Source organism: Canis lupus, chromosome 7, assembly GCF_011100685.1.
Source record: "Canis lupus familiaris isolate Mischka breed German Shepherd chromosome 7, alternate assembly UU_Cfam_GSD_1.0, whole genome shotgun sequence".
Classification (NCBI taxonomy): domain Eukaryota; kingdom Metazoa; phylum Chordata; class Mammalia; order Carnivora; family Canidae; genus Canis; species Canis lupus.
Genome location: NC_049228.1, coordinates 2,471,645 through 2,486,829, shown reverse-complemented (window position 1 = coordinate 2,486,829; position 15,185 = coordinate 2,471,645). Strand labels below are relative to the sequence as shown.

The 15,185-nt window shown below is 42.3% G+C and overlaps 1 protein-coding gene and 1 long non-coding RNA gene across 6 annotated transcripts; both read right to left on the bottom strand.

The window, feature by feature from the left end:
• Nucleotides 1-950: 950 nt before the first annotated feature.
• ZNF281 (zinc finger protein 281) lies at nucleotides 951-6,247 on the bottom strand. Its single transcript, XM_038541942.1, has 2 exons — nucleotides 6,145-6,247; nucleotides 951-5,896 (listed from the first exon to the last, which is right to left on the bottom strand). The coding sequence occupies exon 2, from the start codon at nucleotides 5,876-5,878 to the stop codon at nucleotides 3,173-3,175; it is 2,706 nt and encodes a 901-aa protein (XP_038397870.1). The 5' UTR covers nucleotides 5,879-5,896; nucleotides 6,145-6,247; the 3' UTR covers nucleotides 951-3,172.
• Nucleotides 6,248-6,456: 209 nt separating this feature from the next.
• Nucleotides 6,457-11,278, bottom strand: LOC111096853. Of its 5 annotated transcripts, none has more exons than XR_005361555.1 (4): nucleotides 11,157-11,278; nucleotides 7,948-7,989; nucleotides 7,051-7,218; nucleotides 6,457-6,698 (listed from the first exon to the last, which is right to left on the bottom strand). It is a non-coding gene; the product is annotated as an uncharacterized LOC111096853 (long non-coding RNA). The 5 variants fall into 5 exon arrangements; XR_005361552.1 differs by having other exon boundaries at nucleotides 6,457-6,689; XR_005361556.1 differs by having other exon boundaries at nucleotides 6,457-6,689; nucleotides 7,051-7,196.
• Nucleotides 11,279-15,185: the final 3,907 nt, after the last annotated feature.

Below are 15,185 nucleotides of genomic sequence, written 5' to 3'. Positions count from 1 at the left end.
GGTTAACCTACAATAGAGAAGTCCTCTGTGCAGAGAAACCAAGAGGTGAATTTGAATGCAGAATCAGTGAGATTCTGCTTAGCTGTCTTATTCGAGAAAATGACCAAATCTAGGAAATGACCTTGGCAAAGAAAGAACCAATTTACTTTTCCTAATCATGTAGGCCCAGGAATAGATATTTCTCTTACAGAGAAAGCCATGTTTATGCCTAATATAATTTATCATTTCCCTACAGTAGCATCATACGCCAAAAAAAAAAAAAAAAAAAAAAAGCCCTCAAGGTTTCAAAGACCTGTTTTACCCTTTAGTATTTTTTACTCCTTAATTCAACATTTATAGCCACTGAATTTCAAAGCACAATTTTCTCATGATCTTACATAGCCACTCACAATTTTTTCTCCATCTTTAAAAGGCACTTTCAAATATCTTTTCATCTCCAATATTTAAATGTCTTACCTCTTTTCTTCTGCTATCTATACCTGTAGCCTTTTTAAACATGGTTAAACTATGACGGATACTTTTTTTTCCTACTAAAAACACTCAAGGACATTTTTGTGTCATACTGTTATTACAATGTTTTCGAACCAAAATGGATGCATCTAGAACCAAAAGATACTGGATTCTGATTTTAAATGAGGCCTCAATAGACAGTCTCTCTGGTATAATACTTAGGATAGGTAACCTAATTTCAACAAAGCATGTTCTGATTTACATAATATTAATACATTTCTACCCTTCCATATAGTACACCTCAAACACAAAGGAAGTAACCAATTTTTCAAATAAAATAAACCTAGAAATACGAAACACTTAAGCTAAAAAAACACACAATAAGAATACAAGTCCCTATATCGTAGGTCATACCACTGACGTGAATACTTTAGAAAATGTAGTTAATTTAAAAACCTGAAAAATGTTACTGGATATTAAGTGATATCTCCTTTCTTCAATTTTGTGATTAACAGGTCTTTTATTGGTAGTAAACTAGAGCAAACAATCAGAATAATACATATGCAGTATTCAGTACACACAATAAAAGTTAAAGAAATTCAAAACCTGTATAAAACAAACACTGGAGAAAAATCATACAGTTTAAGAGATACAGTGGTAAAGGTCCTCTCCATCCTTTGATTACAGCTTGTACTCTGTACCCAATAGAACTTACCGCACTTACCAAAATAAGAAATAGAGACTTTTTTTTAGTATTGAGTGTAAATTTAAGAGGATTAAACACATTTTCTAAGAATCTTGCAATGACAAATAGGTGACCCTTTAGCTGGTAAGCAGACTCAAGGGAGGAAAAGTGGGGAAAGGAAATTAACTAATATTTTGTAACCATTTTTAATAATTTCTTATTTTCCAAACACTGCTTTCATAACAGAAGTGTTTTACACTTGCACAATATTAATTACTTTATTATACATGGAAGCCTGTGGTAGGCTGATTACACAATAAGACTGCAAACAACCAGTGGTACTTTTCTGACGTCAGAAGAGTACATAAGACTGAAACATCACCAAAAGTACATAAAAAACTCATCAGCATAAACATCAAAGTACATTAAAAAATATAATCAGGAAAAAAAATACAATTGCTAAAAAGTGGTTTAGAGCAGAGCTACTGTCTCATCAGTAGCCTCAAATGGCAATTAGCGTTCATAGCAAGTTTTGATGACTTTACAAGACCCCTGTACAATACTGACTAATGCACCCTTTTAAAATGTACATTAAAGGCTGCAATTTCACAAAGAGGTTCTGATGTCATTAGTAAATGCAGACACTCTTACCTCTCGCGTTAGCAATGTCACTAGTTGGAATTAACAACCTTAGTATCCGTAGCTCGGGATAGGTGGGGCTTTATTATACATGGAAGTCTGTACAGGTTTTATTTTTTTAAAAAGGTATGTGGGTGGTTGTTGTTGTTTTTTTTTAATCCTACTGTTTAGTATTTGAATGCCATAAGGCATATAAAATGCCTAATGAATTACCTAATGGAATGTAAATCATTCTAAAATTGAAACTGTCTAGATAGGAGAGGGAACAAGGCAGGCTCAGAACTCTAAGAAAGAGGGTAGGCCAAGAACAAGAACAAAAAAACAGAAGTGTGGGTGACATGTAATAACACAGACAAGAGAACAATATGTTAAGCCATGTATAATAAATAATGCATACCCCAAATTTCAAAGAATTATGTAATTCCAACTTGGGTTCTAATACTGGTACCAACCAACCACTTGGGTGTCAACACTGCTGGATATCATAACTTCTAATGGAACTACAGCCTTGTTAACAGTTGGGATAAGGAGAGGGTGCTATTTTTTTTTTTTTCCTTCTTCTTCTTCTTCTTCTTCTTCTTCTTCTTCTTTTTCTTCTTTTATTAAAGCTATCATTCCAGGCTTTGATCAAAGATCCAAGAATATTTGTTCTACCAGGCTGGAATGAATGGTTTGGAAGTTCAGAGTACATTTAAAAGCTGCAACAAAATATAGGTAGCCAACATCTCAGAATTTTGGATCAGCCTAGATGGAGACAGCAATTTGAAATGTTTTCGATCCCTTACTTAAAAATGATGAAATGTGTATCATGATGCCCAGATAGAGCAATTTGAAATGTTTTCGATCCCTTACTTAAATGATGAAATGTATTATCATACTATCTGTAAATTGGATATTCCATTACAGTGATAACGTACAGAATTCCCATGCGTTATTACACTTTCCTGAGAGTAAAGCAATTAGAATAACCTTAATCCTAGCAACAAAGTTTTTTTTTTTTTTTTTTATGTGTTTTTTGTTCTGTTTTGTTTTTTTTTGTAGGGTTTTTATTTTATTATGGGGGGGGGGCTTTTTTTGTTTTTGTGGTTTTTTTTGTTTTTTTTTTTTTTTTGCATTTAAAACTTTTGGGCTATTCCCTGACGATCTATACATGTAAATTTGATTGCTAAACATTGTCACTTTGAATGTCAAACTATTTTTAATCTATTGATTTTGATTTAAAAATCATAATACAAACAGAGCTAAAATCACGCTAACAAAATAAACTAAATATGAAAAGTTGCATTGAAAGGGCATTACATTATTCTTAATAGGATCGTGTAGAAACATTCCAATGGCAGTGTTCTCAAAATAAAACAAAATTACATTAGACCTCCAGCCTGGTCACTTTTTGGGACCTTACCTGTAACTTTGGCTGGTGGGCGTCTTTACTCTTGTACTACATGGCTCACTTACATCAGACATCATGTTTGTATACCCTGAGAAATCTGACACTGAAGTCCTTACTCTATGGTCCACTTCTCCATTAGAGTTAGTGATGAAGGTCATTGGCACCCTGCTGCCCGACTTAAACTGAGAACCAAACGCCTGTGCAAAGTTCTCAATCTGGTACGTTGTTCTAGGCTCTATGTCTTTCTGAGGATCTATCTGGCTAGCTAACTCCTGAGATGGAATCTGAAAGCTTGTTGAGGACTCTAAATTTTTCTGTTGTTCCTTCTGGCTAGTCAATTTCTGAGATGAGGACTGGAAGGCTGACGAAGTCTCTAGATTCTTCTGAGAATCTATCAGATCATCCAGCTCCTGGGAAGGTGTCAACTGCTGATGTGTAGCATCCAAAGCAGATAAATAAAGACCTGGTTGAGATCCAAACAACATCCCAAAAGGAGGCTTTGGCAATGAAGATGGCAACACTGAGGTAACAGATTGGCCGAAACCACACTCCAAAGGAGATGTAGTGTATATCTGTTTTTCTGGAAATAAAGTGTGGTTGTGGAGAGGTGAAGACAAACTGACAAACTGGAAACCGTGTCCAAGAGTAAAACCTGCATTAGTGGATTTTTCAAAAGCCTGTTGGAGGTATTTGGAGTATTCTTGCAACATGCTCGCCTTATCGTTTGAAGGTGTTTGGGTGCCTGGGCTCAAATTTTCTTCCTGAACCAATTCCGAGTGTTCTCCTGAGGTGTGTAAATCCACTCGCGGTTCCGTTATACTGAAAGGATCCTCTTTCTGGCTTTCCGATTTGTTGGAGTACTGATCCAAAATACTTTGTAAAACCTCGTCGGGAATTCCAGACTTGTCATGACAAGACTTAATTTCAGCATTGAGAGCCGAGGAGTCAATGAGGGACAATGGGGTCTCATTGTCCAAAACACTGACACCTGCAGACTGAATGACGGACTGTTGGGAGACCATGTGTCCTACGTTTATAGAAAAGGCACTGTTGCTGCTGGCAGTTGGTAAGTATCTTCTTTTCTTTGAAAACTGCATGGCATCATCGTAAGTACTGCTTATCTGACCTTGTTTGCCACTGGTACTTTGGAGAAGACTAATGGTCTCCACGCTATTATTCGATACGATGCCAAGTGAGCCACTGGGTTTCCCAGACAAGGACTTCTGTCCAACCATGTCTGGCAACGGCGACACAAAGTTAAGGTAGTTTTTATCGGTGTTCTTTCTGCTTCCTTTCTTAAAGATCAATTTTGGCACCCTTTTCTGCAGTTCATCAATACCGGTGCCAATTATGCCTCCACTGGAAGACACGGTGGGCATTTCTACGGAGTAACTCTGCATGTTTATGTTATTTGAAATCTGTGATTCGTTCGTTTTACCGGCCTTATGTTCCTTGCTTTCGACAGCTAGGCCTTTTGACTTCGTTTTCCTCCTGGAGGAGCTTGTATTTCCCTGAGACAACACAGCCAGGTTACCCATACTGTTATGGGTCGACGACCCAGGTTCTGCACTAGCGGCTCCTTTAGCTATGGCTTCGCCACACGTGCGCCTGTGCTTCAACAGCCTGTCAGTCCTTGAAAAATACTGTTGGCAAGTGTCACATTTGTATGGCTTTTCTCCACTATGCGTCCTCTTGTGTCTCTCCATGTGGTACTTCTGGATGAACTTCATGCTGCACTGATCGCATCCGAACGGCTTCTCTCGGCTGTGGATCTTCTCGTGTCTCTGCAGCAGGTATTTCTGGATGAAGCCCATACTGCACTGGCTGCACTGGAAGGGTCTCTCTCCGGTGTGAATGAGGACGTGCCTCCGCAGGTGGTAGGAGCTTCTGAAAGCAGCACTGCAGTGGTCGCAGATGTGAGGTTTCTGACTTGGGGAGAGGACGGCGCCTTCTCCGTCTCCGACCAGAGGAGGTTTGGAAGATGCGCTTGGCTTCCTCTTGGCTTTGATTCCCTGAGATTCTGGCTTTGGCCTCTTTGCCTTTTTGACGGTAGTGTCCTGCTTTGGCTCCTCGCTGCCGCCGCCGCCGCCGCCGCCGCCGCCGTGGTGGTCGTCAGTCCTGCCGGTGCCGCTGAGCAGCACGTCGCGGTGGTGCTGGGCTGGCTGCTGCTGGGCGTGCTGGTGGAGAATGCTGAGGTCCTGGATGACGCCGTGGCTGCCGCCCCCGTCGCCGCCTCCGAGGCCTGCAGGTCTCTCTTCGGCCCCGGCGAACAGCCCCCCGTAGTGGTGGTGGTGGTGGTGGTGGTGGTGGTGGTGGTGGGGCTGCGGCTGCTCCTCGGGGTCCGCGGGCTTCTCCTGCTTGATGCTGACCAGGGACTGCAGGAACCCCCAGGAGGTCCTCTGCGAGGGGAAGGCCGCCGCTGACGCCGACGCCGCCGGCTCCTTCTTGAAAGTCATGTCCGGGGCCGGCGGCGGGGGGGGCGGCTCGGCGGCCGGGGCTGCGGAGGTCGCGGAGGATAACACGCACTGCGGGGGAGGGGCGGCCGACCCCGCCGGCCGGGTGAAGCTGGTGACCGGGGGGAGCCGGTGGTTGAACATGACCATCCCCGGGGGGAAGGTGGGCTCCATCTCCGCCCTCCTGCCGCCGCCGCCGCCGCCGCCGCCGCTGCTGCCGGGACCGCCGCCGCCGCTCAGGAACCCGCCGCCGACTTTCATGCCCCGGAGGAGGCCTGGCTGCGGAGAGGGGGGCAGAGGGGACACGGAGGAGGGGCTGGGACCGGGCCCCGGGCGCCCCGACCCGCCGCGCCGCGCCGCCGCCCCGACCGCAGCGCGCCCCGCGCCAGCTCCCAGCCCGCTCGCTCCGGCTCCGGCTCCGGCTCCGGCTCCGGCCCCGGCTCCGGCACCCGCACCGGCACGCACGGCCCTGCGGCCCCTCCCCGGGCCTCGCCCGCCCCCGCCCCGGCCCACCCCGCAACACTTACGGGTACCGCCGCCGCCGCCGCCGCCGTCGCCTCCAGTTAATAAAAATAACGCCGTCCTCTCCACAATGGAATTAAAAGCCTCTCCCGGACTGCGCAGGCGCGGCGCGGGGCCTGCCGGGAACGCTCACCCCGGCCGGAGGGGCGCTCGGCGGCGCCACGGCGCCTGCGCCGCGGCTTCCGCCCGGCCCGCCTGTCAATCACTGGGGCGGTTGGGCGGAGGGGCGGGCCCCGCGCTGCAGGGGGCGGGGACTCGGAGCCACGCCCCTTTGCCCCCTCCGCCCCCGCCCCCGGAGAGAGAGGCTCGCAGGGGAGCCGCGTGATTGGCGGGCTGCCCTGACGGCGGGGCGGGACTCCGCGGGACCGGCCTGCAGAGAAAAGAGGCAGGCGGAGCGCGGATGGGGGGGAAACTGAGGTCCCAATGTTGCAGGAGGCCGGGGTTCGGGGCCTTCTGGGCTCCGCTGCTTGCAGTCCAGTTGTAGGATCAAAATCCACAGCCTGCAGTTGGATGACCTAGGGCGCTTTTGGTTCTACCTGAAAGCAGCCAACTTCAGATGCTCCCAGCATCCATTAAAAAGAAAAGAAAAAAAGAAAAGAAAAGAAAAGAGAAAGAAAGAAAAGAAATACATTTAAAAAATTAAAAAAATAAAAAGATTGCGCTTCTGTGATTAGTTTGCAGACCTTTTTAATAATGGGCATGCGTCCTTTGCACTTATAGGAGGAGCCTGCTTTGCAGCCGCAATACAGGTACCGTTGCAAAAAAAAAAAAAAAGTTGTCTTCTTGCCAACCTACCTGAAGGCTACTGGAAAAGGAAACCGCGTGTAATCCAGGGGCAGCCGCCCTGTGGGACACACCTACACACACACACTTCGTCATCATCATCGGATGGTATTTAAATGCCCGCATACCTAGTCTGGCTGAGGAGTCTTTGCCGCGTGGCCCTGCTGCCCAGCCTCCTAGGCTCCTTATAAAACGCGCACTGCTAGGCCCGGTGTGATCTGTGCTGGGATTCACTCTGCGCTCCCCGAGCAGAGCAGAGGATGCCGAGAAATGCCTGCAAAATTACGAATCGTTTCCTAAGGGAAATCACAAAGGAAAATCTCGAAATCAAAAACCAACAAAAATCAGACATCAATGCCTGATGCACACAAAGCATTCCCTTGCATAGGAAGCATGCAGAAATCTAAACCAGCCTAAGCAAGACTGTAAATCACAGATTTTTCCCCCCTCAAAGAACTAGGTCTATGACAACAATTTACTTACATAGTATAGTATACTTTGTAAATGAAATGTCAAGTCAATTTTCTAGCTAAACAACTTCTCATAATTAAATCATTGATGTCTTCTCGGAGAAATTTCACCATTGAAACCATAAGTACTATTCATTATTCCTAATGGGCCTCTCTTAGCCTGCTCAAAAACTTAAGAGATAATAATGTTTAGTGGGCATTTTGAGGTGAGAAATGATACTTTTCTATTTCCGTGCAATTACACATGAGCATTCTGCTGCTTACACTGTGACACTGTAAACCATCGAGTGTAGTTAAGTGTTAAAAGAAAGACTGAAAATTCAAAAACTTAAGGCTGTAGTAAAATATTAGTCAATGCCTATGAGAAATGAGGCTGTCCCTTTATTCAGGGTGTCAGTGTTTAATGGTAAGCTGGGATGCATATAAGCCAGTCCAAGCATGAAGGGCAGTAGGACACTCATCTGAAAAGCCAACTTTGTTCCTCAGTTATCAAGATAAGAAACCTGTCATTTCTCTCATTCACTGTCAGCCTTGAGATACTCCAAGCCGACTTACCTCTGTGTTGTATACCCCATATATCAGGAAGATGAAGAGACCCTGTAAAATAAAATGGAGGGAAAAAGCTGTTAACGCTAATCATTTCAGCAGTAGAAATACCTGAAATAAACTTTCCTGGGAACAGACAAAAGAAGACACACTTCATCAAGGTCAATTTATTTTTCTATTTTTCAACATTAGAAGCTGTACCTTGAGCATTTATAAGGTAACATACCAGCACATCACTTATAGTGGTTGTGCTATTCGATGCTCCATAAATAGAAAGTAAAAATACCATTCCCGGTACATAGAATATTAATTAGAAAAATCAATATGCCAGTCTCTGGAAGATAGCTGGGTAATGAAAAAATTAAACTCAGAAAATGTCATCAAAGTAATCACAGAAACAGCACTCACCATCAGTATTTCAAAGCACTGTTTTAGACTACAGCAACTAGAATATATTTGTTACTGTCTTTGATGGGGTAAAAAAAAAATTTTTTTTAATTAAAACAGCTAAAAGGATAAACTTGGGGTAATAAATGTGAATAGCTTTTAAATAATATTTAAAATACCAGTTCAAGTTAAAATAAAATTTCACATTATCTCTTGTAAAACTGCACACATTTTCATTGTAACTTTTTTTTTAAGATTTTTTTTTCATTTATTCATCAGAGAGAGAAAGAGAGAGAGAGAGAGGCAGAAGACAGGCCCCATGCAAGGAGTCCGACATGGGACTCGATCCCGGGACTCCAGGATCACACTCTGGGCCAAAGGCAGGCGCCAAACCACTGAGCCACCCCAGGATCCCCTATTGTAACTTTTATATAAAAAAGCTCCAAAGATCTGCTATTTATTTATGAATCCTTAGTTTTAGGAAATACTTAATTGTAAAATAGAAAATGAATCTCACTCTTAAATCTAACAGATTACATTTTTTAAGTAAATAAAACTGATAGAGTAAACTTGTTAGAGATAAGAGCAAGAAATTTTCCATGAGTTTCTGCCTTACAGAGGAAATAAAAATCTATAGTGTCCTCTTCTTGTTAGATTTAGTAAACTAAATGTTAGAGGTCTGCACTAAAGTCTGGAAGTGATTCAAATAGTTAAGAAATATGACATTTTCAAAAGGAAAATATTACAGGAATATCTGAATATTTGTTTCACACCTGAGTACTTAACATCTTACAGATAATGGAAACAATCCTATAACAAGGAAATTGAATAAAACAGAAAAAAGTTTTGCTCTTGTTAGTTTCTTTTGTAATAGACTTTTTTAAGAACAAAAGAAAAATGAGAAGATAGTACCAAGAGTTTGCATGTATCCCACACCCAGTTTCCTTGATTATCATCATTTTACTTTTTTTTTTTTTTTTTTTTAAGATTATGTGTTTATTTCAGAGAGACAGGGAGAGAGGTCGAAAGCAGATGCCATGCTGAGCACAGAGCCCAACACGGGGCTTGATCCCATGACCCTGAGATCACAACCTGAGCCAGAACCAAGAGTTGGACTCTTGAGTGACTGTGCCACCCAAGTGCCCTTCATCATTTTACTTTTTACATTTTTTAAAAGTAATCTTTGCACCCACTGTGGGGCTCAGACTCCCAACACCTAAGATCAAGAGTTGCATGCTGTACTGAATGAGCCAGCTTGGTGCCCCTGATCATTTTACCTTAGTATTCATTATATTCATTACAATTAATCTTACTAGTTTTCGGTAATACTCTTTATATGATTTCAGAAACAAACTTGCATTATATGTATTTGTGTTAAGAACAAAAATTGGGGATCTCTGGGGGGCTCAGTGGTTTAATGCCTGCCTTCAGCTCAGGGTGTGATCCTGGAGTCCGGGGATCGAGTACCACGTCGGGCTCCCTGCATGGAACCTGCTTCTCCCTCTGCCTGTGTCTCTGCCTCTCTCTCTCTCTGTGTGTCTCTCATGAATAAATAAATAAATCTTTAAAAAAAAAAAAAGAACAAAAATTGATAAGAAGTGTGAACAACCAAAAATTTCCATTGGGTCATAAGCTATTAAAAATTCAAGCACAGTGAGAGTTTTTTCACTGTGCATACAGATGTCCCATAGCTCAATACCAATACTCAAGTCCATTTTTCAAGTAGCCTTTTTCAAGATCTACACAGTGCAGAGTGAATTCAAGCTGCTTAGATGGTACTCCTTTTATAGGTATTTGTTTACCTATATTCTAGATAATTCAAGAAAAAAATTCTTCTTTGATTTATGACAAAAGTTAGATTATTAAGTCCGCCTTCCTTTCATAATTGTTCATTCTTTATGTCATATTGTGTTATATAGATATAAAATTCAGAGTAGGTCACTCAAATTTTACTTCTATTTATGAGGTAGGAGTGTTTTGCTTTGTGCAATAGATGAGTTCTTCACTACAATGTCTTATGTATTGAATAATAAGCACTATGATGTGTATATGTTAAGAAATCCAGTGTTTCCATGAAATCTGTATGATACTTTGAAATTAAAGAGTCCTCTGCAATGTGTACCATCACTCCTGTAATTTATCCATTTTGTAAACTCAATTTTCTCTAAAAGAAAGGAGAATTTTAAAAATCACACTTATTCTCCATGTCTCAGTGAAGAGGATATAGATCATGTCCTAATATTTTTATTTACCGTACTTCCATGTTACTTGTTACACGTTTTAAATTTTAATACATTTAACTCTATAAAGTAATAGAAAATGACCAACAACAAAAATCTCCCTTTTGAAAAAAGGATTTATACTGAAAAACAATTTTAAATAAAGGCAACTCCATTCTCAGAGGGTTTGGGCTCTTCTTTTTCTTCAACAGATGGACACTGAAGAGCATGACAAGCAATCCCCAAAGTGATGACTTCAAAGACCCTGACAAAGCCTGAAACTTGAAATCACTCCAAGGACTCTTTGGCTTTCTTTCTCTTGGGTTGTCTACTGGATGCCACCACCCCCACCAGTTGAAAGGTAGAACATTAATAAATAATTAATTTAATTGTATACTTTATACAGGATGACTTTTTTCCCCATGATTTACCAACTATTGACAGCTGTGATAATTTAGATCTAACTCTGAAGAACTTCATAAACCCTTCACTACTGGATAAATGTTGCATTTTCTCTGTTTTCCAAAGGGAAGAATCAAAACAGAAACAGTGAAACCTAAAAATCTTAAGCCATGACTAGGAGTCACTTTTAAATCCCCGCGGAGAGAATACCTTTAAGAACAGCTGGAAGGAACCAACTGCCAAATTTCAACTGGCACTGAGATTTCTGAACTCCGTATATGAACATTCTGTCCCAGCAAAGAGTGAATATGTACCTATGCCACATTTCTGAAATGAATGATTCCTCATGTCAGGTAGTTTCTGCTATTCCATCCATAGACCTATCCATTCATAATATATATGGAGTACTGATCTATAGTGGAACCAGTTTCTCAATATTTTAATCACAATAAAAATAACAGAATTGGGTAGGAAGCATCCCAGGTATACCTGGATTCCTGAGCAGGTGTATGTTACATGGGCAGGAACCAGGACTAGGGAAAGAACACAAGGGTATTAGATCTGATATTGTACAGGAGTTAAAAATAGAAACTTACAGGAAAGAGGGGGGGAACTATGATTTTTATTTTCATTTATATATGAAACATTAAAAATTGAGGCAGCTTTGTAAACATCTTCATTGTCAAAAACGTTCATTGAACAATATCGGCAGATAGATTCAATGGCTGACATCTAGTCTGTTATTTTTATATCGATCTGTACTTTGGTAGTGCGCTTCGTGACTGCTACAAAATCAGTCTTTTCAATGGTAATGTATTCTTTCTGGTGATACAAAGAACAAGAAAGTGCCACCACACACACAGTACATTGCCTACTCAAGAATCAGAATAATATTAACAATGCTAATATATGTATAGCTCTCTCAAAGCGCTTTCATTTACATAATTCCATTTGTTCCTCACTATAATACTGCAAAGTAGGCAGCATGAGTATTATTAGCTATTTTTTTTTTTTTTTTGTATATGAGGATTTTGAGGCTTGCTCAAAATGCCACAGTGCTGACAAGTAGGCAGAGGCAAGGATTAGTGTTCTGACTCCTCATCTAATGCGCTTTCACATACAACTGCCTTAAATAGACACCTTCGTAGCTCTGAAGTCACCAGCTTCAAGGTAATAAACTGGGGAGATCTTTCAAAGCTGAGATTTTTTTTTTTTTGAAAGCATATTACAGTTTGATTAGCTCAGAAGGTCAGGGACTCAGTATCCAGTAATAGGACTTCAAATGACCCTGGTGCCCTGCCAGTCTAAGATGGCCTAGCAAATACAACAGGAAATATGCTTCGCAACAGTGATTCTCAGTTGCTATGTGCCAGGTTCTGTCTTTTGTACTCTCCTTACGAATCCTCCTTCAATGATGTATACTTGCTAGTTGCTGGGAAACGTATCTTTTCCCATCAAAACGCTGCTAGGTAACCACATGGTCAAATATCCTTTATCATTATCATCATTTACTGAACTTCTTTGAATGTATGGCACTATGCCGTGTGCTTTTATTTATTTACAAACCATGCTCCAACCTAGTACCTATAAACAATTCCCGTTTGGGGGACGGAATCCCACAGAAACAAAAGCCTTAGAGTGCAGGGATATGTATATTCGAGTTTGCTTGTTGTAGCGCTGTATGTCGTGGTAAAGAACTGGAAACAACCCGAATGCCCTTCAACATGGAACGGCTGAATAAATTGTGGTATCTTCATCTCTTATGGTATTAGGCTGCTGAAAGAATGAGCTGGAGCTATGTTTATTAGCCTGGAGTGATTTCCATGCATTGTTAAGTGAGAAAAGCAAGAGGAAAAGACACGTGTGTTATACACTCTCATTTTTATAAAACAAATGACAACCCCCGCCCCCAATTCTGAAATAAGGATGTCAACCTCTTGAGATGCCCGGATGGCTCTGCGGTTGAACATCTGCCTTCGACTCAGGGCGTGATCCTGGGGGCCTGGGATGGAGTCCCTCATTGGGGAAGGACTGCTTCTCCCTCTGCCTGTCTCTGCTTCTCTCTTTCTCTCATGAATAAATACATAAAATCTTAAAAAAAAAAAAGAGGTATAGGCAAATAGCAAATGGACATGTAGGGAAAAGCAGAAAGCAGGGTTAGAGATGATTGTTAGATTTCTGGCTTTAGTGATGGGGGTGGGGTGGTACCATCTTCTAAGACAGAATTAAATGGAAAAAAATGCATGCTTGTTGGGGAAAAGAATACATTTATTATCTTATATGAATTGAATGTGAGTATGGTCCAGTGAGCCTTGGGATGGATATCTGGGATAGAGATGGGGGTTTGGGAATCACCTGAGTGTGGATGGAAGTGAATGTCCTCAACTAGAGAGCGTGTAACATAAGTAAAGGCAGTGACCTTGGAAATGTCATCCCTGCTTTGGAGTTGATCAGAGAGAAAAGAACCTGTGAAGGAGGAGTCAGAGAGGCTGAGAGAGGGTGTTTTTGTGGAAGCCAATGGAAGAGAGTTTTAAAGAAGTAATGATCAGTGGCGAACACAGGTTAAAGGCCTAAACTCTGAAATTAAACTGCCTAGGTTCCAAGTGCTAGCTCTGCTGCTTGCTAGCTGTGCAAGCTTGGGCAAATTACTGAATATCTCAGTGCTTCCCTTTCGTTGTGTGTAAAACGCTCATGGCAATGTACCTGTCCCATAAGATTGTTGTGGGAACTAAATGAATTAATGATGGTGAAGTGCTTGGAACAGTGCCCAGCACAGGTAATTGCCATATGGATGTTGGATTGTTACAGTAAGACCAGCTAAGAGAGGACCTGAAAATGCCACTGGACTTGGGGGTTATTGATTCTTTGCATTTATATTTGAGTAACTAACCATATGTCTGGCACTGAGGAGATAGTCATGAACAGAAACTGATCTTGGGACGCCTGGGTGGCTCAGTGGTTGAGCAACTAACTGCCTTTGGCTCAGGTCGTGATTCCCGGGTCTGGGGAATCGAGTCCCACATGGGGCTCCCCACAGGGAGCCTGCTTCTCCCTCTGCCTGTCTCTGCCTCTCTCTCTCTCTCTGGGTCTCTCATGAATAAATAAAATCTTAAACAGATTTTTTAAAAAAGAACACTGATCTTTCTCTTGAGGAGCTTATTTCTGGTGAAAAGCACGTATTGAGTGTGTGCTGTGTGCACTGTTCTCATTGCCTGACATGCATTGTTACACTGCTCATAGTCCTAACAGTTACGCAGGATGTAGGTACCATAATTACCCTCATTTTACAGGTGCAAACACTGAGCAGCATGGAGGGGTTCAGCAAGGTGCTGGAGCAGAAGGTGACAGAAGCGGGATTTAATTGAGCTGGACTGGCTCCAGAGAAGACCTCCTTAACCCCTAAGTCGTATTGTCTCCAGGTAGCTGCTGGTCACCTCAGCACCAGTGGCTTTAAAGATTTTATTTATTTATTCATGAGAGATACACACACAGAGAGAGAGAGAGACAGAAACACAGGCAGAGGAAGAAGCAGGCTCCCTGCGGGGAGCCCGATGTGGGACTCGATCCCAGGACCCTGGGGTCACGCCCTGGGCCGAAGGCAGATGTTCAACTGCTGAGCCACCCAGGTGTCCCCAGCACCAGTGACTTTAGAAGCATGGTGGGGACAGTACCCAGGGTGTAGTAAGCTGAGCACTGAGTGAGAGCTGTTCATTGAGAGAGAGGTTGAGAAAGGCTGAGAGCATTTCCACAGAGAACCGAACTGACAAAGTCTGCGTATTTGGATTCGTGGGGGATTTATTCTATTTGGGTGATAGAGTAAGGAGCGCTGCAGGATCAAGTAGTGAGCGTGTTCTTTGGTCAAGTCTTTCTCAAAGACCCGTTTCTACTACTCCTTTGCAATGAGCCGGGTGGCAGGCAATTCAAGATTTAAGACCTCTAGTGACTGCCCGAGGGGTAGGTCTTTGGTATTATTTATTGAAACAGAGTCCGTACAATTTAAATATCAGATCCACAAGTGGCAGGATCTCTGTCCCCAAAATCAGTGAAGATGAAATGTATTCTCAGCCAAATTTAAGATAATTGCAAGCTGCAGATGGGAGAGCAGAACTTTTTGGTAAATGTGAAAAAAAAAAGTCTAAAAAGTAGTTATATCTTCTCTTGGTCCGATTCTGAATTAGCAGGTCCTAGGGATCTACATTTTTAGCCCATATTCGAGTTGTTCTGATGCACAATAAAGTC

Coding starts and splice junctions, on each gene's coding strand:
- ZNF281 (XM_038541942.1), bottom strand. CDS start 5,878: ATGAAAGTCGGCGGCGGGTTCCTGAGCGGCGGCGGCGGTCCCGGCAGC.